Source organism: Salvelinus fontinalis, chromosome 14, assembly GCF_029448725.1.
Source record: "Salvelinus fontinalis isolate EN_2023a chromosome 14, ASM2944872v1, whole genome shotgun sequence".
Lineage (NCBI taxonomy): Eukaryota > Metazoa > Chordata > Actinopteri > Salmoniformes > Salmonidae > Salvelinus > Salvelinus fontinalis.
The window spans coordinates 11,704,274-11,729,897 of NC_074678.1; the positions used below are offsets into that span (position 1 = coordinate 11,704,274).

At 48.9% G+C, this 25,624-nt stretch overlaps 1 protein-coding gene across 2 annotated transcripts in view; it reads left to right on the forward strand.

The window, feature by feature from the left end:
* LOC129869486 (mitochondrial import receptor subunit TOM70-like) overlaps nucleotides 1-25,624 on the forward strand; it is a 59,586-nt gene that overhangs the window by 5,468 nt on the left and 28,494 nt on the right. Inside the window, exons 2-9 of one of the 2 annotated variants that reach the window (XM_055943944.1) lie at nucleotides 1,107-1,280; nucleotides 5,188-5,314; nucleotides 5,662-5,771; nucleotides 11,787-11,935; nucleotides 12,462-12,477; nucleotides 12,688-12,879; nucleotides 19,024-19,158; nucleotides 24,392-24,499. In XM_055943944.1, the coding sequence (XP_055799919.1) occupies nucleotides 1,107-1,280; nucleotides 5,188-5,314; nucleotides 5,662-5,771; nucleotides 11,787-11,935; nucleotides 12,462-12,477; nucleotides 12,688-12,879; nucleotides 19,024-19,158; nucleotides 24,392-24,499 (1,011 nt within the window). Of the gene's footprint in view, nucleotides 1-1,106; nucleotides 1,281-5,187; nucleotides 5,315-5,661; nucleotides 5,772-11,786; nucleotides 11,936-12,461; nucleotides 12,478-12,671; nucleotides 12,880-19,023; nucleotides 19,159-24,391; nucleotides 24,500-25,624 lie in introns of both variants that reach the window. The other variant, XM_055943943.1, reaches the window with a different exon arrangement.

Consider the following 25,624-nt stretch of genomic DNA (forward strand, 5'->3'; position numbering starts at 1 on the left):
GCTACTAACTCTGTCTCTCTCCCTTCCATCCTGTAGAGTCCTCTGGACCGGGCCCAGGGTGCTACTAACTCTGTCTCTCCCTTCCATCCTGTAGAGTCCTCTGGACCGGGCCCAGGGTGATACTAACTCTGTCTCTCTCCCTTCCATCCTGTAGAGTCCTCTGGACCGGGCCCAGGGTACTACTAACTCTGTCTTTCTCCCTTCCATCCTGTAGAGTCCTCTGGACCGGGCCCAGGGTGCTACTAACTCTGTCTCTCTCCCTTCCATCCTGTAGAGTCCTCTGGACCGGGCCCAGGGTGCTACTAACTCTGTCTCTCTCCCTTCCATCCTGTAGAGTCCTCTGGACCGGGCCCAGGGTGATACTAACTCTGTCTCTCTCCCTTCCATCCTGTAGAGTCCTCTGGACCGGGCCCAGGGTGCTACTAACTCTGTCTCTCCCTTCCATCCTGTAGAGTCCTCTGGACCGGGCCCAGGGTGATACTAACTCTGTCTCTCTCCCTTCCATCCTGTAGAGTCCTCTGGACCGGGCCCAGGGTGCTACTAACTCTGTCTCTCTCCCTTCCATCCTGTAGAGTCCTCTGGACCGGGCCCAGGGTGTTACTAACTCTGTCTCTCTCCCTTCCATCCTGTAGAGTCCTCTGGACCGGGCCCAGGGTGTTACTAACTCTGTCTCTCCCTTCCATCCTGTAGAGTCCTCTGGACCGGGCCCAGGGTGCTACTAACTCTGTCTCTCTCCCTTCCATCCTGTAGAGTCCTCTGGACCGGGCCCAGGGTACTACTAACTCTCTCTCTCTCCCTTCCATCCTGTAGAGTCCTCTGGACCGGGCCCAGGGTGCTACTAACTCTGTCTCTCTCCCTTCCATCCTGTAGAGTCCTCTGGACCGGGCCCAGGGTGATACTAACTCTGTCTCTCTCCCTTCCATCCTGTAGAGTCCTCTGGACCGGGCCCAGGGTGCTACTAACTCTGTCTCTCATTTCCATCCTGTAGAGTCCTCTGGACCGGGCCCAGGGTGCTACTAACTCTGTCTCTCCCTTCCATCCTGTAGAGTCCTCTGGACCGGGCCCAGGGTGCTACTAACTCTGTCTCTCTCCCTTCCATCCTGTAGAGTCCTCTGGACCGGGCCCAGGGTGCTAAGAACAAGGGCAACAAGTACTTCAAGGCTGGGAAGTATGAGCAGGCCATCCAGTGTTACACAGAGGCCATTGGTCTGTGTCCTAGAGAGAACCAGACAGACCTGTCCACCTTCTACCAGAACAGAGCTGCTGCCTACGAACAGCAGGTTAGTGGCAACTGTCACCATGGCAACCATTCATTATGATGCTCTGTATGTGTTCCTGTGGGTTTATAGCAGAGGAGGCTGGTGAGGGGAGGATAGCTCATAATAGCTGGAATGGAATGCTGTTTCATTCCAGACCAGCCATTACAATGAGCACGTCTTCTGATCGAAGGTGTCATCAGACAACACTGGTTTACACTGGACAACTAGTGTCCCTGTTAACATTAACAACACTGGTTTACACTGGACAACTAGTGTCCCTGTGTTAACATTAACAACACTGGTTTACACTGGACAACTAGTGTCCCTGTGTTAACATTAACAACACTGGTTTACACTGGACAACTAGTGTCCCTGTGTTAACATTAACAACACTGGTTTACACTGGACACCTAGTGTCCCTGTTAACATTAACAACACTGGTTTACACTGGACAACTAGTGTCCCTGTTAACATTAACAACACTGGTTTACACTGGACAACTAGTGTCCCTGTTAACATTAACAACACTGGTTTACACTGGACAACTAGTGTCCCTGTTAACATTAACAACACTGGTTTACACTGGACAACTAGTGTCCCTGTGTTAACATTAACAACACTGGTTTACACTGGACAACTAGTGTCCCTGTGTTAACATTAACAACACTGGTTTACACTGGACAACTAGTGTCCCTGTGTTAACATTAACAACACTGGTTTACACTGGACAACTAGTGTCCCTGTGTTAACATTAACAACACTGGTTTACACTGGACAACTAGTGTCCCTGTTAACATTAACAACACTGGTTTACACTGGACAACTAGTGTCCCTGTGTTAACATTAACAACACTGGTTTACACTGGACAACTAGTGTCCCTGTTAACATTAACAACACTGGTTTACACTGGACAACTAGTGTCCCTGTTAACATTAACAACACTGGTTTACACTGGACAACTAGTGTCCCTGTTAACATTAACAACACTGGTTTACACTGGACAACTAGTGTCCCTGTGTTAACATTAACAACACTGGTTTACACTGGACACCTAGTGTCCCTGTGTTAGCATTAACAACACTGGTTTACACTGGACAACTAGTGTCCCTGTGTTAACATTAACAACACTGGTTTACACTGGACAACTAGTGTCCCTGTTAGCATTAACAACACTGGTTTACACTGGACAACTAGTGTCCCTGTGTTAACATTAACAACACTGGTTTACACTGGACAACTAGTGTCCCTGTTAACATTAACAACACTGGTTTACACTGGACAACTAGTGTCCCTGTGTTAACATTAACAACACTGGTTTACACTGGACAACTAGTGTCCCTGTTAACATTAACAACACTGGTTTACACTGGACACCTAGTGTCCCTGTTAACATTAACAACACTGGTTTACACTGGACAACTAGTGTCCCTGTTAACATTAACAACACTGGTTTACACTGGACAACTAGTGTCCCTGTTAACATTAACAACACTGGTTTACACTGGACAACTAGTGTCCCTGTGTTAACATTAACAACACTGGTTTACACTGGACAACTAGTGTCCCTGTTAACATTAACAACACTGGTTTACACTGGACAACTAGTGTCCCTGTTAGCATTAACAACACTGGTTTACACTGGACAACTAGTGTCCCTGTTAGCATTAACAACACTGGTTTACACTGGACAACTAGTGTCCCTGTGTTAACATTAACAACACTGGTTTACACTGGACAACTAGTGTCCCTGTTAACATTAACAACACTGGTTTACACTGGACAACTAGTGTGTCCCTGTGTTAACATTAACAACACTGGTTTACACTGGACAACTAGTGTCCCTGTGTTAGCATTAACAACACTGGTTTACACTGGACAACTAGTGTCCCTGTGTTAACATTAACAACACTGGTTTACACTGGACAACTAGTGTCCCTGTGTTAACATTAACAACACTGGTTTACACTGGACAACTAGTGTCCCTGTTAACATTAACAACACTGGTTTACACTGGACAACTAGTGTCCCTGTGTTAACATTAACAACACTGGTTTACACTGGACAACTAGTGTCCCTGTGTTAACATTAACAACACTGGTTTACACTGGACAACTAGTGTCCCTGTTAACATTAACAACACTGGTTTACACTGGACAACTAGTGTCCCTGTGTTAACATTAACAACACTGGTTTACACTGGACAACTAGTGTCCCTGTTAACATTAACAACACTGGTTTACACTGGACAACTAGTGTCCCTGTTAACATTAACAACACTGGTTTACACTGGACAACTAGTGTCCCTGTTAACATTAACAACACTGGTTTACACTGGACAACTAGTGTCCCTGTGTTAACATTAACAACACTGGTTTACACTGGACACCTAGTGTCCCTGTTAACATTAACAACACTGGTTTACACTGGACACCTAGTGTCCCTGTGTTAACATTAACAACACTGGTTTACACTGGACAACTAGTGTCCCTGTGTTAACATTAACAACACTGGTTTACACTGGACAACTAGTGTCCCTGTTAACATTAACAACACTGGTTTACACTGGACAACTAGTGTCCCTGTTAGCATTAACAACACTGGTTTACACTGGACAACTAGTGTCCCTGTTAACATTAACAACACTGGTTTACACTGGACAACTAGTGTCCCTGTGTTAACATTAACAACACTGGTTTACACTGGACAACTAGTGTCCCTGTGTTAACATTAACAACACTGGTTTACACTGGACAACTAGTGTCCCTGTTAACATTAACAACACTGGTTTACACTGGACAACTAGTGTCCCTGTTAGCATTAACAACACTGGTTTACACTGGACAACTAGTGTCCCTGTTAACATTAACAACACTGGTTTACACTGGACAACTAGTGTCCCTGTTAACATTAACAACACTGGTTTACACTGGACAACTAGTGTCCCTGTGTTAACATTAACAACACTGGTTTACACTGGACAACTAGTGTCCCTGTTAACATTAACAACACTGGTTTACACTGGACATGTGGTGCTGTACCCAGGGTTTGGGTTACATGTGGTGCTGTACCCAGGGTTACATGTGGTGCTGTACCCAGGGTTACATGTGGTGCTGTACCCAGGGTTTGGGTTACATGTGGTGCTGTACCCAGGGTTACATGTGGTGCTGTACCCAGGGTTACATGTGGTGCTGTACCCAGGGTTACATGTGGTGCTGTACCCAGGGTTACATGTGGTGCTGTACCCAGGGTTACATGTGGTGCTGTACCCAGGGTTACATGTGGTGCTGTACCCAGGGTTACATGTGGTGCTGTACCCAGGGTTACATGTGGTGCTGTACCCAGGGTTACATGTGGTGCTGTACCCAGGGTTACATGTGGTGCTGTACCCAGGGTTACATGTGGTGCTGTACCCAGGGTTACATGTGGTGCTGTACCCAGGGTTACATGTGGTGCTGTACCCAGGGTTACATGTGGTGCTGTACCCAGGGTTACATGTGGTGCTGTACCCAGGGTTACATGTGGTGCTGTACCCAGGGTTACATGTGGTGCTGTACCCAGGGTTACATGTGGTGCTGTACCCAGGGTTACATGTGGTGCTGTACCCAGGGTTACATGTGGTGCTGTACCCAGGGTTACATGTGGTGCTGTACCCAGGGTTACATGTGGTGCTGTACCCAGGGTTACATGTGGTGCTGTACCCAGGGTTACATGTGGTGCTGTACCCAGGGTTTGGGTTACATGTGGTGCTGTACCCAGGGTTACATGTGGTGCTGTACCCAGGGTTTGGGTTACATGTGGTGCTGTACCCAGGGTTACATGTGGTGCTGTACCCAGGGTTACATGTGGTGCTGTACCCAGGGTTTCATGTGGTGCTGTACCCAGGGTTTCATGTGGTGCTGTGTTAACATCAACTGTCTGTGTTTCCAGATGATGTGGACAGAGGTGGTGCAGGACTGTACCCAGGCTATAGAGATGAACCCACGCTACATCAAGGCTCTGTTCAGGAGGGCAAAGGCCCTGGAGAGACTGGACAACAAGAAGGAATGCCTGGAGGGTACACACACACACACACACACACACACACACACACACACACACACACACACACACACACTGGACAACAAGAACTACATGGAAGGTAGACACACACACACACACACACACACACACACACACACACACACACACACACACACACTGGATAACAAGAACTACATGGAAGGTAGACACACACACTGGACAACAAGGAGTGCCTGGAAGGTACACACACACACACACACACACACACTGGACAACAAGAAGGAAGGTCTTGAGGACAGGGCTCAGAGGTCATTTTAAAGGCATGATACCACAACAAGGATAATAGAAGTGACTAAGGAACTGTTCTGTTTGTTCCTGTAGATGTGACGGCGGTGTGTATCCTGGAGGCCTTCCAGAACCAGCAGAGTATGCTGCTAGCAGACAAAGTCCTCAAACTGCTGGGGAAGGAGAAGGCCAAAGACAAATACAAGGTGAGAGGATGTCCCAGCTCTCCTGCTGCTCCTTACTGAACTTAGATGCTGAGTTTAGTTGTAATCAAACAGCAAAAAAAGAAACGTCCTCTCATTGTCAACTGCGTTTTATTTTCAGCAAACTTAACATGTGTAAATATTTGTATGAACATAACAAGATTCAACAACTGAGACATAAACTGAACAAGTTCCACAGACATGTGACTAACAGAAATGGAATAATGTGTCCCTGAACAAAGGGGGGGTCAAAATCAAAAGTAACAGTCAGTATCTGGTGTGGCCACCAGCTGCATTAAGTACTGCAGTGCATCTCCTCCTCATGGACTGTACCAGATTTGCCAGTTCTTGCTGTGAGATGTTACCCCACTCTTCCACCAAGGCACCTGCAAGTTCCCGGACATTTCTGGGGGGAATGGCCCTAGCCCTCACCCTCCGATCCAACAGGTCCCAGACGTGCTCAATGGGATTGAGATCCGGGCTCTTCGCTGGCCATGGCAGAACACTGACATTCCTGTCTTGCAGGAAATTACGCACAGAACGAGCAGTATGGCTGGTGGCATTGTCATGCTGGAGGGTCATGTCAGGATGAGCCTGCAGGAAGGGTACCACATGAGGGAGGAGGATGTCTTCCCTGTAACGCACAGCGTTGAGATTGTCTGCAATGACAACAAGCTCAGTCCGATGATGCTGTGACACACCGCCCCAGACCATGACGGACCCTCCACCTCCAAATCGATCCAGAGTACAGGCCTCGGTGTAACGCCCATTCCCTCGACAATAAACGCGAATCCGAGCATCACCCCTGATGAGACAAAACCGCGGCACGTCGGTGAAGAGCACTTTTTGCCAGTCCTGTCTGGTCCAGCGACAGTGGGTTTGTGCCCATAGTCTACGTTGTTGCTGGTGATGTCTGGTGAGGACCTGCCGTACAACAGGCCTACAAGCCCTCAGTCCAGCCTCTCTCAGCCTATTGCGGACAGTCTGAGCACTGATGAAGGGATTGTGCATCCTGGTGTAACTCGGGCAGTTGTTGTTGACATCCTGTACCTGTCCTGCAGGTGTGATGTTCGGATGTACTGATCCTGTGCAGGTGTTACACGTGTTCTGCGACTGCGAGGATGATCAGCTGTCCGCCCTGTCTCCCTGTTGCGCTGTCTTAGGCGTCTCACAGTACGGACATTGAAATTTATTGCCCTGGCCACATCTGCAGTCCTCATGCCTCCTTGCAGCATGCCAAAGGCACGTTCACTCAGATGAGCAGGGACCCTGGGCATCTTTCTTTTGGTGTTTTTCAGAGTCAGTAGAAAGGCCTCTTTAGTGTCCTAAGTTTCATAACTGTGACCTTAATTGCCTACCGTCTGTAAGCTGTTAGTGTCTGAACGACCGTTCTAGAGGTGCATGTTCATTAATTGTTTATGGTTCATTGAACAAGCATGGGAAACAGTGTTTAAACCCTTTACAATGAAGATCTGTGAAGTTATTTGGATTTTTACGAATTATCTTTGAAAGATGGGGTCCTGAAAAAGGGACATTTCTTTTTTTGCTGAATTTAATTGAATGTTGGTGCATTACCACTGTCAGGCTTAGTGGTAATGCACCATACCAAACACAAAGCCTGACAGTGGTAATGCACCATACCAAACACAAAGCCTGACAGTGGTCATGCACCATACCAAACACAAAGCCTGACAGTGGTAATGCACCATACCAAACGCAAAGCCTGACAGTGGTAATGCACCATACCAAACGCAAAGCCTGACAGTGGTAATGCACCATACCAAACGCAAAGCCTGACAGTAGTAATGCACCATACCAAACGCAAAGCCTGACAGTGGTAATGCACCATACCAAACACAAAGCCTGACAGTGGTAATGCACCATACCAAACGCAAAGCCTGACAGTGGTAATGCACCATACCAAACGCAAAGCCTGACAGTGGTCATGCACCATACCAAACGCAAAGCCTGACAGTGGTAATGCACCATACCAAACACAAAGCCTGACAGTGGTAATGCATCATACCAAACACAAAGCCTGACAGTGGTAATGCACCATACCAAACGCAAAGCCTGACAGTGGTCATGCACCATACCAAACGCAAAGCCTGACAGTGGTCATGCACCATACCAAACGCAAAGCCTGACAGTGGTCATGCACCATACCAAACACAAAGCCTGACAGTGGTAATGCACCATACCAAACACAAAGCCTGACAGTGGTAATGCACCATACCAAACACAAAGCCTGACAGTGGTAATGCACCATACCAAACACATAGCCTGACAGTGGTAATGCACCATACCAAACACAAAGCCTGACAGTGGTAATGCACCATACCAAACACAAAGCCTGACAGTGGTAATGCACCATACCAAACACAAAGCCTGGCAGTGGTAATGCACCATACCAAACACAAAGCCTGACAGTGGTAATGCACCATACCAAACACAAAGCCTGACAGTGGTAATGCACCATACCAAACACAGTCAGGCTCAGGGAAGCTGCGTGCTCGTCATCCTCACTAGTCTTGATCTGACTGCAGTTTGATGTCGTAACTGACTTCAGTGGACAAATGCTCACCTTCGATGGCTACTGGCACACTGGAGAAGTGTGCTCTTCACCAATGAATCACAGGTTCAACTGTACTGAGTAGATGGCAGACAGCGTAGTGTTTATGGTGTCCCAGTTCTTCCATGGCCTGCATACTCACCAGACATGTCACCGATTTGAGCATGTTTGGGATGCTCTGGATCGACATGTCTAGTTGGCTCATTCATTAGCCCTGATCAGAACATTCTGCCAGCATGTTGTGTAGTTTATCAAATGGATTATGTTGCCCTTCACTCGCAGTAGCCTACTCCCTACCGGTCACTTAGTAGCCTAGGCCTACTCCCTACCGGTCACTTAGTAGACTAGACCTACTCCCTATCGGTCACTTAGTAGCCTAGGCCTACTCCCTACCGGTCACTTAGTAGCCTAGGCCTACTCCCTACCGGTCACTTAGTAGCCTAGGCCTACTCCCAACCGGTCACTTAGTAGCCTAGGCCTACTCCCAACCGGTCACTTAGTAGCCTAGGCCTACTCCCTACCGGTCACTTAGTAGCCTAGACCTACTCCCTACCGGTCACTTAGTAGCCTAGGCCTACTCCCTACCGGTCACTTAGTAGCCTAGGCCTACTCCCTACCGGTCACTTAGTAGCCTTGGCCTACTCCCTACCGGTCACTTAGTAGCCTTGGCCTACTCCCCACCGGTCACTTAGTAGCCTTGGCCTACTCCCCACCGGTCACTTAGTAGCCTAGGCCTACTCCCCACCGGTCACTTAGTAGCCTAGGCCTACTCCCTACCGGTCACTTAGTAGCCTAGGTCTACTCCCTACCGGTCACTTAGTAGCCTAGGCCTACTCCCTACCGGTCACTTAGTAGCCTAGGTCTACTCCCTACCGGTCACTTAGTAGCCTAGGCCTACTCCCCGCCGGTCACTTAGTAGCCTAGGCCTACTCCCCACCGGTCACTTAGTAGCCTAGGCCTACTCCCAACCGGTCACTTAGTAGCCTGGGCCTACTCCCAACCGGTCACTTAGTAGCCTAGGTCTACTCCCTACCGGTCACTTAGTAGCCTAGGCCTACTCCCTACCGGTCAGTTAGTAGCCTCGGCCTACTCCCAACCGGTCACTTAGTAGCCTAGGCCTACTCCCTACCAGTCACTTAGTAGCCTAGGCCTACTCCCTACCGGTCACTTAGTAGCCTAGGTCTACTCCCTGCCGGTCACTTAGTAGCCTAGGTCTACTCCCTACCGGTCACTTAGTAGCCTAGGTCTACTCCCTACCGGTCACTTAGTAGCCTAGGCCTACTCCCAACCGGTCACTTAGTAGCCTAGGTCTACTCCCTAGCAGTCGCTTAGTAGCCTAGGCCTACTCCCTACCGGTCACTTAGTAGCCTAGGTCTACTCCCTACCGGTCACTTAGTAGCCTAGGTCTACTCCCTACCGGTCACTTAGTAGCCTAGGCCTACTCCCTGCCGGTCACTTAGTAGCCTAGGTCTACTCCCTAGCAGTCGCTTAGTAGCCTAGGCCTACTCCCTACCGGTCACTTAGTAGCCTAGGCCTACTCCCTACCGGTCACTTAGTAGCCTAGGACTACTCCCTACCGGTCACTTAGTAGCCTAGGCCTACTCCCTAGCTGTCGCTTAGTAGCCTAGGCTTACTCCCAACCAAAAGCCTCTGACTTGTCTTAATCTATGTGATTTTGCTTCACTGAATCTCTGTCTAGGCCATTTGGTTCATTGGTTTCTGTCTGGGCAAATAAGTTTAGGTGGAATAGCTGATCTAGTACTGATCAGAAACATTTAGGATGATAGAATGTCGCCCAAAATCAAGTGTAGGCCGATTATTTTGCTAGATCGCGTTAAGGCAACTCCAAAAACCCACAGAGGTTGTGAAATATGAACGAGACATGCTTTTGAAAATAGGATTAATATTTTCTGTTTATCATGATGAAGGTAAGACCCTACACATGTTCCCTAACACAGCAGAGTGGGGGTAGGAAAGAGATGAAACGGGGATAACAGCAGAGTGGGGGTAGGAAAGAGATGAAACGGGGATAACACAGCAGAGTGGAGGTAGGAAAGAGATGAAACGGGGATAACACAGCAGAGTGGAGGTAGGAAAGAGATGAAACGGGGATAACACAGCAGAGTGGAGGTAGGAAAGAGATGAAACGGGGATAACACAGCAGAGTGGAGGTAGGAAAGAGATGAAACGGGGATAACACAGCAGAGTGGGGGTAGGAAAGAGATGAAACGGGGATAACACAGCAGAGTGGGGGTAGGAAAGAGATGAAACGGGGATAACAGCAGAGTGGGGGTAGGAAAGAGATGAAACGGGGATAACACAGCAGAGTGGAGGTAGGAAAGAGATGAAACGGGGATAACAGCAGAGTGGGGGTAGGAAAGAGATGAAACGGGGATAACACAGCAGAGTGGAGGTAGGAAAGAGATGAAACGGGGATAACACAGCAGAGTGGGGGTAGGAAAGAGATGAAACGGGGATAACACAGCAGAGTGGGGGTAGGAAAGAGATGAAACGGGGATAACACAGCAGAGTGGGGGTAGGAAAGAGATGAAACGGGGATAACACAGCAGAGTGGAGGTAGGAAAGAGATGAAACGGGGATAACACAGCAGAGTGGGGTAGGAAAGAGATGAAACGGGGATAACACAGCAGAGTGGAGGTAGGAAAGAGATGAAACGGGGATAACACAGCAGAGTGGGGGTAGGAAAGAGATGAAACGGGGATAACACAGCAGAGTGGGGGTAGGAAAGAGATGAAACGGGGATAACACAGCAGAGTGGGGGTAGGAAAGAGATGAAACGGGGATAACACAGCAGAGTGGGGTAGGAAAGAGATGAAACGGGGATAACACAGCAGAGTGGGGGTAGGAAAGAGATGAAACGGGGATAACACAGCAGAGTGGGGTAGGAAAGAGATGAAACGGGGATAACACAGCAGAGTGGAGGTAGGAAAGAGATGAAACGGGGATAACAAAGCAGAGTGGGGGTAGGAAAGAGATGAAACGGGGATAACACAGCAGAGTGGGGGTAGGAAAGAGATGAAACGGGGATAACACAGCAGAGTGGGGGTAGGAAAGAGATGAAACGGGGATAACACAGCAGAGTGGGGGTAGGAAAGAGATGAAACGGGGATAACACAGCAGAGTGGAGGTAGGAAAGAGATGAAACGGGGATAACACAGCAGAGTGGAGGTAGGAAAGAGATGAAACGGGGATAACAAAGCAGAGTGGGGGTAGGAAAGAGATGAAACGGGGATAACAAAGCAGAGTGGGGTAGGAAAGAGATGAAACGGGGATAACACAGCATGGGCTTGGGCTCTGTTTCTAAATATCACCTTTTTTTTTTATATGACAGCAGTTGTGTGGAAAGAATATTTGATGTATGTAAAAATACCGTAAATACTTTGAAGTACAAGTCTCCCTGTTTCCATCTCTCTCTCTCTCTCCAGAACCGTGACCCCTTGATGCCTTCTCCTCAGTTCATCAAGTCCTACTTCAGCTCCTTCACCGATGACATTATCAGCCAGCCGCTTCAGAAGGGCGAGAAGAAGGACGAGGACAAGGACAACGAGGGCGAGGCCGCAGAAGTCACAGAAAGGTCAGAGGTCACTGTGTGATGTCACTTCCTGTATGTTGGCTCTGGATAAAAAGGCCTGCCTAAGGCCTACTAGGGATCAATCTCAATTCGCACGATTCATCCTATCTCCTCGGCTGCTTGTCAACCGTATTGGAGGAGAAGGTCCACAGTCCCTCCCCTCAGGCCTTCTTGCCCAATGGGGTTTGACAAGTTGAGGACCGAGGATAGATAGGAATTGAGGAAAGATACATTTTGAAAGATCTTAATATGTCACCCCTGTCCCCCTATCCCTCTTTCCCCATGTTCTACTGTCCCCCTGTCCTCCCTCTGTCCATAGCCCTGGTTACCTGAAGGCCAAGCAGTACATTAACCCTGTCCTTAACCTCTGACCTCTGTCCTGTCCATAGCCCTGGTTACCTGAAGGTCAAGCAGTACATTAACCCTGTCCTTAACCTCTGACCTCTGTCCTGTCCATAGTTCTGGTTATCTGAAGGCCAAGCAGTACATTAACCCTGTCCTTAACCTCTGACCTCTGTCCTGTCCATAGTTCTGGTTACCTGAAGGTCAAGCAGTACATTAACCCTGTCCTTAACCTCTGACTTCTGTCCTGTCCATAGCCCTGGTTACCTGAAGGTCAAGCAGTACATTAACCCTGTCCTTAACCTCTGACCTCTGTCCTGTCCATAGCCCTGGTTACCTGAAGGTCAAGCAGTACATTAACCCTGTCCTTAACCTCTGACCTCTGTCCTGTCCATAGTTCTGGTTATCTGAAGGCCAAGCAGTACATGGAGGAGGAGAACTATGATAAGATCATCAGTGAGTGCACTAAGGAGGTGGAGTCTGGGGGCCGGTACACTGCTGAGGCCCTGTTGCTACGGGCAACCTTCTATCTCCTGATCGGCAACGCCACCGGCGCCCAGCCCGACCTGGACCGGGTCATTAACATGGAGGACGCCAGCATCAAGGTAGTGTTTTTCAAGTTTTATTTGTCACATGCACAAGTACAGTGAAATACTAATGGGTAATCTGGATTACATCATCGCCACACCGGAGCGCAGGGGGGGGGGGCCTGGCTGTGTCATGTCAACATGTTGAAACCGTACTTCACCTGCTACGATCGGGGTGGAAACCGGTAGTGATGTTCTGCCTGTAGCCACTACTGTCACCGTTGACTATAGTCTTCCTCAGGAGCACGAGGAAGGTCCAATGTGCTTGTTGGACCTGTGCTTGTTGGACGGTTCAGTAGCTCAGAGATTCTAGAAACACTTTGATGTCATTCTGTCTGACTTGTCTCCGGAGGAATAAGGCAACATTATTGCAATGCTTTTATAATTTTCAGGGTTTATTCTCAGATGTGCCAACTCAGACAAATGTACTCTGCCCCAATCAAACAACATGCGTTTCGAGTGAATCCTGAAAAGAGAGAGAAACTCCACAGTGAGGTGTCGTTCATGCTTGAACACGGCATTGCACAGCATGGCAACAGTCCGTGGAGTTCGCCCTGTATATTAGTAACTAAAGCGGATGGGTCTCCGCGGTTTTGATTCAGATTTTCGGGAGCTCAATGCCGTTACTAAGTAGGATCCCATACCCTTTGCCGAGGGTCGACGATCGTGTGGACCGTGTTGGCGTTTGCCAAGTACATTAGCAAGTTCAATCTGCTGGAAGGATATTGGCAGGTCCTTCTGAGCGCGCCAAAGAGTTGTCTGCTTTTGTCACTCCTGATGCCTTGTTTTCCGTTCGGGCTACGAAACGCTGGCGCCACGTTTCAAAGGTTCACATCAGCCTGGAAAATACGGAGGCATGTTTAGATGTGGTCGCGTTTAGCACCACCTGACCACAACACCTTCAGGATATTAGGATAATTGGGCCCATTTGTATAATTAGTTGGCTGAAGCATAAATACCTTTCATAGTATTTCCCCTGAGGTTATTAGCCTCCTCGTCCTCTCGTGTTGCTTCGTCCCTTCCTCTCTTTAAAACAGTTACATTAGTTTTGTTGTCCTTCGCTTCATCATTCTAATGACATGCTCAAATAATATAGGACTAGAATTAGATACAGAAGGCTTTCACTTGTCTAAACAAAGATTGAATGGTTATGGGTCTGAATTAATAACTGTTATAGTCTACCACCATCTGAATGGTTATGGGTCTGAATTAATAACTGTTATAGTCTACCACCATCTGAATAGTTATGGGTCTGAATTAATAACTGCTATAGCCTACCACCATCTGAATGATTATGGGTCTGAATTAATAACTGTTATAGTCTACCACCATCTGAATGGGTCTGAATTAATAACTGCTATAGTCTACCACCATCTGAATGGTTATGGGTCTGAATTAATAACTGCTATAGTCTACCACCATCTGAATGGGTCTGAATTAATAACTGCTATAGTCTACCACCATCTGAATGGGTCTGAATTAATAACTGATATAGTCTACCACCATCTGAATGGGTCTGAATTAATAACTGTTATAGTCTACCACCATCTGAATGGGTCTGAATTAATAACTGCTATAGTCTACCACCATCTGAATGGGTCTGAATTAATAACTGCTATAGTCTACCACCATCTGAATGGGTCTGAATTAATAACTGTTATAGTCTACCCCCATCTGAATGGGTCTGAATTAATAACTGCTATAGTCTACCACCATCTGAATGGGTCTGAATTAATAACTGCTATAGTCTACCACCATCTGAATGGGTCTGAATTAATAACTGTTATAGTCTACCACCATCTGAATGGTTATGGGTCTGAATTAATAACTGTTATAGTCTACCACCATCTGAATGGTTATGGGTCTGAATTAATAACTGTTATAGTCTACCCCCATCTGAATGGGTCTGAATTAATAACTGCTATAGTCTACCACCATCTGAATGGTTATGTGTCTGAATTAATAACTGTTATAGTCTACCACCATCTGAATGGGTCTGAATTAATAACTGTTATAGTCTACCACCATCTGAATGGGTCTGAATTAATAACTGTTATAGTCTACCACCATCTGAATGGTTATGGGTCTGAATTAATAACTGTTATAGTCTACCACCATCTGAATGGGTCTGAATTAATAACTGTTATAGTCTACCACCATCTGAATGGGACTGAATTAATAACTGCTATAGTCTAGCACCATCTGAATGGGTCTGAATTTATAACTCCTATAGTCTACCACCATCTGAATGGTTATGGGTCTGAATTAATAACTGTTATAGTCTACCACCATCTGAATGGTTATGGGTCTGAATTAATAACTGTTATAGTCTACCACCATCTGAATGGTTATGGGTCTGAATTAATAACTACTATAGTCTACCACCATCTGAATGATTATGGGTCTGAATTAATAACTGCTATAGTCTACCACCATCTGAATGGTTATGGGTCTGAATTAATAACTGCTATAGTCTACCACCATCTGAATGGGTCTGAATTAATAACTGCTATAGCCTACCACCATCTGAATGGTTATGGGTCTGAATTAATAACTGTTATAGTCTACCACCATCTGAATGGGTCTGAATTAATAACTGTTATAGTCTACCACCATCTGAATGGTTATGGGTCTAACTGCTATAGTCTACCACCATCTGAATGGTTATGGGTCTGAATTAATAACTGTTATAGTCTACCACCATCTGAATGGGTCTGAATTAATAACTGTTATAGTCTACCACCATCTGAATGGTTATGGGTCTGAATTAATAACTGTTATAGTCTACCACCATCTGAATGGGTCTGAATTAATAACTGTTATAGTCTACCACCATCTGAATGGTTATGGGTCTGAATTAATAACTGCTATAGTCTACCACCATCTGAATGGGTCTGAATTAATAACTGTTATAGTCTACCACCATCTGAATGGGTCTGAATTAATAACTGTTATAGTCTACCACCATCTGAATGGTTATGGGTCTGAATTAATAACTGCTATAGTCTACCACCATCTGAATGGGTCTGAATTAATAACTGCTATAGTCTACCACCATCTGAATGGGTCTGAATTAATAACTGCTATAGTCTACCACCATCTGAATGGTTATGGGTCTGAATTAATAACTGTTATAGTCTACCACCATCTGAATGGGTCTGAATTAATAACTGCTATAGTCTACCACCATCTGAATGGGTCTGAATTAATAACTGCTATAGTCTACCACCATCTGAATGGGTATGAATTAATAACTGTTATAGTCTACCACCATCTGAATGGTTATGGGTCTGAATTAATAACTGTTATAGTCTACCACCATCTGAATGGTTATGGGTCTGAATTAATAACTGTTATAGTCTACCACCATCTGAATGGTTATGGGTCTGAATTAATAACTGCTATAGTCTACCACCATCTGAATGGGTCTGAATTAATAACTGTTATAGTCTACCACCATCTGAATGGTTATGGGTCTGAATTAATAACTGCTATAGTCTACCACCATCTGAATGGTTATGGGTCTGAATTAATAACTGCTATAGCCTACCACCATCTGAATGGGTCTGAATGAATAACTGCTATAGTCTACCACCATCTGAATGGTTATGGGTCTGAATTAATAACTGTTATAGTCTACCACCATCTGAATGGGTCTGAATTAATAACTGCTATAGTCTACCACCATCTGAATGGGTCTGAATTAATAACTGTTATAGTCTACCACCATCTGAATGGGTCTGAATTAATAACTGCTATAGTCTACCACCATCTGAATGGGTCTGAATTAATAACTGTTATAGTCTACCACCATCTGAATGGGTCTGAATTAATAACTGTTATAGTCTACCACCATCTGAATGGGTCTGAATTAATAACTGCTATAGTCTACCACCATCTGAATGGTTATGGGTCTGAATTAATAACTGCTATAGTCTACCACCATCTGAATGGGTCTGAATTAATAACTGCTATAGTCTACCACCATCTGAATGGGTCTGAATTAATAACTGTTACAGTCTACCACCATCTGAATGGTTATGGGTCTGAATTAATAACTGCTATAGTCTACCACCATCTGAATGGTTATGGGTCTGAATTAATAACTGCTATAGTCTACCACCATCTGAATGGGTCTGAATTAATAACTGTTATAGTCTACCACCATCTGAATGGTTATGGGTCTGAATTAATAACTGCTATAGTCTACCACCATCTGAATGGGTCTGAATTAATAACTGCTATAGTCTACCACCATCTGAATGGGTCTGAATTAATAACTGCTATAGTCTACCACCATCTGAATGGGTCTGAATTAATAACTGTTATAGTCTACCACCATCTGAATGGGTCTGAATTAATAACTGTTATAGTATACCACCATCTGAATGGTTATGGGTCTGAATTAATAACTGCTATAGTCTACCACCATCTGAATGGGTCTGAATTAATAACTGCTATAGTCTACCACCATCTGAATGGTTATGGGTCTGAATTAATAACTGCTATAGTCTACCACCATCTGAATGGGTCTGAATTAATAACTGTTATAGTCTACCACCATCTGAATGGTTATGGGTCTGAATTAATAACTGTTATAGTCTACCACCATCTGAATGGTTATGGGTCTGAATTAATAACTGCTATAGTCTACCACCATCTGAATGGGTCTGAATTAATAACTGCTATAGTCTACCACCATCTGAATGGGTCTGAATTAATAACTGCTATAGTCTACCACCATCTGAATGGGTCTGAATTAATAACTGCTATAGTCTACCACCATCTGAATGGGTCTGAATTAATAACTGCTATAGTCTACCACCATCTGAATGGTTATGGGTCTGAATTAATAACTGCTATAGTCTACCACCATCTGAATGGGTCTGAATTAATAACTGCTATAGTCTACCACCATCTGAATGGGTCTGAATTAATAACTGCTATAGTCTACCACCATCTGAATGGTTATGGGTCTGAATTAATAACTGCTATAGTCTACCACCATCTGAATGGGTCTGAATTAATAACTGCTATAGTCTACCACCATCTGAATGGGTCTGAATTAATAACTGCTATAGTCTACCACCATCTGAATGGTTATGGGTCTGAATTAATAACTGCTATAGTCTACCACCATCTGAATGGGTCTGAATTAATAACTGCTATAGTCTACCACCATCTGAATGGGTCTGAATTAATAACTGCTATAGTCTACCACCATCTGAATGGGTCTGAATTAATAACTGCTATAGTCTACCACCATCTGAATGGTTATGGGTCTGAATTAATAACTGCTATAGCCTACCACCATCTGAATGGTTATGGGTCTGAATTAATAACTGCTATAGTCTACCACCATCTGAATGGTTATGGGTCTGAATTAATAACTGTTATAGTCTACCACCATCTGAATGGGTCTGAATTAATAACTGCTATAGTCTACCACCATCTGAATGGGTCTGAATTAATAACTGCTATAGTCTACCACCATCTGAATGGGTCTGAATTAATAACTGTTATAGTCTACCACCATCTGAATGGGTCTGAATTAATAACTGCTATAGTCTACCACCATCATGGTCGGTCTGTCCCGAGATGGTCGGTCTGTCCCGAGATGGCCGGTCTGTCCCGAGATGGCCGGTCTGTCCCGAGATGGCCGGTCTGTCCCGAGATGGTCGGTCTGTCCCGAGATGGTCGGTCTGTCCCGAGATGGTCGGTCTGTCCCGAGATGGTCGGTCTGTCCCGAGATGGTCGGTCTGTCCCGAGATGGTCGGTCTGTCCCGAGATGGTCGGTCTGTCCCGAGATGGTCGGTCTGTCCCTACCTACCCTGAGTGTTGACTCATCATGCAGAGGCCGCAGAGAAGCCAGATATAGACATCGCATATAATTTAACAGTTCCATTTCACGCCATGTTGTTCATATAAATAATGTATTATAATTTACCGGTTTCTCTAAGTTATTTATCCCGGGAAAAGTGAGTGGTTTTGGGTGGTAAATCTGTAACCGGGTTCCTGCCATTCAACCCTAAACATCCTAGAAATACACACACAGCTCTGACTGAACCCCTGTCTTGTCCTGTCTCTGTCCGGGTACTGCAGCTCAGGGCCAATGGTCTGACTGATCCCTGTCTTTGTCCTGTCTCTGTCCTGGTACTGCAGCTCAGGGCCAATGCTCTGATCAAGCGTGGCAGTATGTACATGCAGCAGCAGCAGCCTATGATGTCAACACAGGACTTCAACATGGCCGCTGAGATCGACACGCGCAACGCAGACGTCTACCACCACCGGGGACAGGTAGGGCTGTCTCTATCACTATCCCACCACCGGGGACAGGTAGGGCTGTCTCTATCACTATCCCACCACCGGGGACAGGTAGGGCTGTCTCTATCACTATCCCACCACCTGGGACAGGTAGGGCTGTCTCTATCACTATCCCACCACCGGGGACAGGTAGGGCTGTCTATCACTATCCCACCACCGGGGACAGGTATGGCTGTCTCTATCACTATCCCACCACCGGGGACAGGTAGGGCTGTCTCTATCACTATCCCACCACCGGGGACGGGTAGGGCTGTCTCTATCACTATCCCACCACCGGGGACAGGTAGGGCTGTCTCTATCACTATCCCACCACCGGGGACAGGTAGGGCTGTCTCTATCACTATCCCACCACCGGGGACAGGTAGGGCTGTCTCTATCACTATCCCACCACCGGGGACAGGTAGGGCTGTCTCTATCACTATCCCACCACCGGGGACAGGTAGGGCTGTCTCTATCACTATCCCACCACCGGGGACAGGTAGGGCTGTCTCTATCACTATCCCACCACCGGGGACGGGTAGGGCTGTCTCTATCACTATCCCACCACCGGGGACAGGTAGGGCTGTCTCTATCACTATCCCACCACCGGGGACAGGTAGGGCTGTCTCTATCACTATCCCACCACCGGGGACAGGTAGGGCTGTCTCTATCACTATCCCACCACCGGGGACAGGTAGGGCTGTCTCTATCACTATCCCACCACCGGGGACGGGTAGGGCTGTCTATCACTATCCCACCACCGGGGACAGGTAGGGCTGTCTATCACTATCCCACCACCGGGGACAGGTAGGGCTGTCTCTATCACTATCCCACCACCGGGGACAGGTAGGGCTGTCTCTATCACTATCCCACCACCGGGGACAGGTAGGGCTGTCTCTATCACTATCCCACCACCGGGGACAGGTAGGGCTGTCTCTATCACTATCCCACCACCGGGGACAGGTAGGGCTGTCTCTATCACTATCCCACCACCGGGGACAGGTAGGGCTGTCTCTATCACTATCCCACCACCGGGGACAGGTAGGGCTGTCTCTATCACTATCCCACCACCGGGGACAGGTAGGGCTGTCTCTATCACTATCCCACCACCGGGGACAGGTAGGGCTGTCTCTATCACTATCCCACCACCGGGGACAGGTAGGGCTGTCTCTATCACTATCCCACCACCGGGGACAGGTAGGGCTGTCTCTATCACTATCCCACCACCGGGGACAGGTAGGGCTGTCTCTATCACTATCCCACCACCGGGGACAGGTAGGGCTGTCTCTCACTATCCCACCACCGGGGACAGGTAGGGCTGTCTCTATCACTATCCCACCACCGGGAACAGGTAGGGCTGTCTCTATCACTATCCCACCACCGGGGACAGGTAGGGCTGTCTCTATCACTATCCCACCACCGGGGACAGGTAGGGCTGTCTCTATCACTATCCCACCACCGGGGACAGGTAGGGCTGTCTCTATCACTATCCCACCACCGGGGACAGGTAGGGCTGTCTCTATCACTATCCCACCACCGGGGACAGGTAGGGCTGTCTCTATCACTATCCCACCACCGGGGACAGGTAGGGCTGTCTCTATCACTATCCCACCACCGGGGACAGGTAGGGCTGTCTCTATCACTATCCCACCACCGGGGACAGGTAGGGCTGTCTCTAACACTATCCCACCACCGGGGACAGGTAGGGCTGTCTCTAACACTATCCCACCACCGGGGACAGGTAGGGCTGTCTCTATCACTATCCCACCACCGGGGACAGGTAGGGCTGTCTCTATCACTATCCCACCACCGGGGACGGGTAGGGCTGTCTCTATCACTATCCCACCACCGGGGACAGGTAGGGCTGTCTCTATCACTATCCCACCACCGGGGACGGGTAGGGCTGTCTCTATCACTATCCCACCACCGGGGACAGGTAGGGCTGTCTCTATCACTATCCCACCACCGGGGACAGGTAGGGCTGTCTCTATCACTATCCCACCACCGGGGACAGGTAGGGCTGTCTCTATCACTATCCCACCACCGGGGACAGGTAGGGCTGTCTCTATCACTATCCCACCACCGGGGACAGGTAGGGCTGTCTCTAACACTATCCCACCACCGGGGACAGGTAGGGCTGTCTCTATCACTATCCCACCACCGGGGACAGGTAGGGCTGTCTCTATCACTATCCCACCACCGGGGACGGGTAGGGCTGTCTCTATCACTATCCCACCACCGGGGACAGGTAGGGCTGTCTCTATCACTATCCCACCACCGGGGACAGGTAGGGCTGTCTATCACTATCCCACCACCGGGGACAGGTAGGGCTGTCTCTATCACTATCCCACCACCGGGGACAGGTAGGGCTGTCTCTATCACTATCCCACCACCGGGGACAGGTAGGGCTGTCTCTATCACTATCCCACCACCGGGGACAGGTAGGGCTGTCTCTATCACTATCCCACCACCGGGGACGGGTAGGGCTGTCTCTATCACTATCCCACCACCGGGGACGGGTAGGGCTGTCTCTATCACTATCCCACCACCGGGGACAGGTAGGGCTGTCTCTCACTATCCCACCACCGGGGACAGGTAGGGCTGTCTATCACTATCCCACCACCGGGGACGGGTAGGGCTGTCTCTATCACTATCCCACCACCGGGGACGGGTAGGGCTGTCTCTATCACTATCCCACCACCGGGGACAGGTAGGGCTGTCTCTATCACTATCCCACCACCGGGGACGGGTAGGGCTGTCTCTATCACTATCCCACCACCGGGGACGGGTAGGGCTGTCTCTATCACTATCCCACCACCGGGGACGGGTAGGGCTGTCTCTATCACTATCCCACCACCGGGGACAGGTAGGGCTGTCTCTATCACTATCCCACCACCGGGGACAGGTAGGGCTGTCTCTATCACTATCCCACCACCGGGGACAGGTAGGGCTGTCTCTATCACTATCCCACCACCGGGGACGGGTAGGGCTGTCTCTATCACTATCCCACCACCGGGGACAGGTAGGGCTGTCTCTATCACTATCCCACCACCGGGGACAGGTAGGGCTGTCTCTATCACTATCCCACCACCGGGGACAGGTAGGGCTGTCTCTATCACTATCCCACCACCGGGGACAGGTAGGGCTGTCTCTATCACTATCCCACCACCGGGGACGGGTAGGGCTGTCTCTATCACTATCCCACCACCGGGGACAGGTAGGGCTGTCTCTATCACTATCCCACCACCGGGGACAGGTAGGGCTGTCTCTATCACTATCCCACCACCGGGGACAGGTAGGGCTGTCTCTATCACTATCCCACCACCGGGGACAGGTAGGGCTGTCTATCACTATCCCACCACCGGGGACAGGTAGGGCTGTCTCTATCACTATCCCACCACCGGGGACGGGTAGGGCTGTCTCTATCACTATCCCACCACCGGGGACAGGTAGGGCTGTCTCTATCACTATCCCACCACCGGGGACAGGTAGGGCTGTCTATCACTATCCCACCACCGGGGACAGGTAGGGCTGTCTCTATCACTATCCCACCACCGGGGACAGGTAGGGCTGTCTCTATCACTATCCCACCACCGGGGACAGGTAGGGCTGTCTCTATCACTATCCCACCACCGGGGACAGGTAGGGCTGTCTCTATCACTATCCCACCACCGGGGACAGGTAGGGCTGTCTCTATCACTATCCCACCACCGGGGACGGGTAGGGCTGTCTCTATCACTATCCCACCACCGGGGACAGGTAGGGCTGTCTCTATCACTATCCCACCACCGGGGACAGGTAGGGCTGTCTCTATCACTATCCCACCACCGGGGACAGGTAGGGCTGTCTCTATCACTATCCCACCACCGGGGACAGGTAGGGCTGTCTCTATCACTATCCCACCACCGGGGACAGGTATGGCTGTCTCTATCACTATCCCACCACCGGGGACAGGTAGGGCTGTCTCTATCACTATCCCACCACCGGGGACAGGTAGGGCTGTCTCTATCACTATCCCACCACCGGGGACAGGTAGGGCTGTCTCTATCACTATCCCACCACCGGGGACGGGTAGGGCTGTCTCTATCACTATCCCACCACCGGGGACAGGTAGGGCTGTCTCTATCACTATCCCACCACCGGGGACAGGTAGGGCTGTCTATCACTATCCCACCACCGGGGACAGGTAGGGCTGTCTCTATCACTATCCCACCACCGGGGACAGGTAGGGCTGTCTCTATCACTATCCCACCACCGGGGACAGGTAGGGCTGTCTCTATCACTATCCCACCACCGGGGACAGGTAGGGCTGTCTCTATCACTATCCCACCACCGGGGACAGGTAGGGCTGTCTATCACTATCCCACCACCGGGGACAGGTAGGGCTGTCTCTATCACTATCCCACCACCGGGGACAGGTAGGGCTGTCTCTATCAGGGCTCTGGTCAAAAGTAGTGCACTACCCATAGGGCTCTGGTCAAAAGTAGTGCACTACCCATAGGGCTCTGGTCTAAAGTAGTGCACTACCCATAGGGCTCTGGTCTAAAGTAGTGCACTACCCATAGGGCTCTGGTCTAAAGTAGTGCACTACCCATAGGGCTCTGGTCTAAAGTAGTGCACTACCCATAGGGCTCTGGTCTAAAGTAGTGCACTACCCATAGGGCTCTGGTCTAAAGTAGTGCACTACCCATAGGGCTCTGGTCTAAAGTAGTGCACTACCCATAGGGCTCTGGTCAAAAGTAGTGCACTACCCATAGGGCTCTGGTCAAAAGTAGTGCACTACCCATAGGGCTCTGGTCAAAAGTAGTGCACTACCCATAGGGCTCTGGTCAAAAGTAGTGCACTACCCATAGGGCTCTGGTCTAAAGTAGTGCACTACCCATAGGGCTCTGGTCTAAAGTAGTGCACTACCCATAGGGCTCTGGTCAAAAGTAGTGCACTACCCATAGGGCTCTGGTCAAAAGTAGTGCACTACCCATAGGGCTCTGGTCAAAAGTAGTGCACTACCCATAGGGCTCTGGTCAAAAGTAGTGCACTACCCATAGGGCTCTGGTCTAAAGTAGTGCACTACCCATAGGGCTCTGGTCAAAAGTAGTGCACTAAATGGAGAGAAGGGTTCCATTTGGGACTATATCTATGTTGCAATCAGAAAGTTACATTAAGTCACATCATGCTTGTTGTGATTGCCATTGGTTTACCCTAACAGACTGAAATGTTTCCCCTTCAGTTGAAGATCCTTCTGGACCAGGTAGAGGAGGCCGTCGGAGACTTTGATGAGTGCATCCTGCTCAGACCCGACTCTGCTCTGGCACAGGCTCAGAAATGCTTCGCCCTGGTGAGTGGACTCCACCACTGTACATGGAATACACACCGTACAGTACACTCTATTAGGACAATACACAGTGTTAGGACACCATCTGCCCTCTAGGGTGAGGCTACTATCTGCCCTCTAGGGTGAGGCTACTATCTGCCCTCTAGGGTGAGGCTACTATCTGCCCTCTAGGGTGAGGCTACTATCTGCCCTCTAGGGTGAGGCTACTATCTGCCCTCTAGGGTGAGGCTACTATCTGCCCTCTAGGGTGAGGGCACTATCTGCCCTCTAGGGTGGGGGCACTATCTGCCCTCTAGGGTGGGGGCACTATCTGCCCTCTAGGGTGGGGGCACTATCTGCCCTCTAGGGTGGGGGCACTATCTGCCCTCTAGGGTGGGGGCACTATCTGCCCTCTAGGGTGGGGGCACTATCTGCCCTCTAGGGTGGGGGCACTATCTGCCCTCTAGGGTGGGGGCACTATCTGCCCTCTAGGGTGGGGGCACTATCTGCCCTCTAGGGTGGGGGCACTATCTGCCCTCTAGGGTGGGGGCACTATCTGCCCTCTAGGGTGGGGGCACTATCTGCCCTCTAGGGTGGGGGCACTATCTGCCCTCTAGGGTGGGGTCACTATCTGCCCTCTAGGGTGGGGTCACTATCTGCCCTCTAGGGTGGGGTCACTATCTGCCCTCTAGGGTGGGGTCACTATCTGCCCTCTAGGGTGGGGTCACTATCTGCCCTCTAGGGTGGGGTCACTATCTGCCCTCTAGGGTGGGGTCACTATCTGCCCTCTAGGGTGGGGTCACTATCTGCCCTCTAGGGTGGGGTCACTATCTGCCCTCTAGGGTGGGGTCACTATCTGCCCTCTAGGGTGGGGTCACTATCTGCCCTCTAGGGTGGGGTCACTATCTGCCCTCTAGGGTGGGGTCACTATCTGCCCTCTAGGGTGGGGGCACTATCTGCCCTCTAGGGTGGGGGCACTATCTGCCCTCTAGGGTGGGGGCACTATCTGCCCTCTAGGGTGAGGCTACTATCTGCCCTCTAGGGTGAGGGCACTATTAGGATGTGTGATTGTTGTTAAGGTTAAACCTAGAGTGTCCCTTGTGTCCTCAGTACAGACAGTCTGTTTGTGTCATGTTCTCAGTACTACAT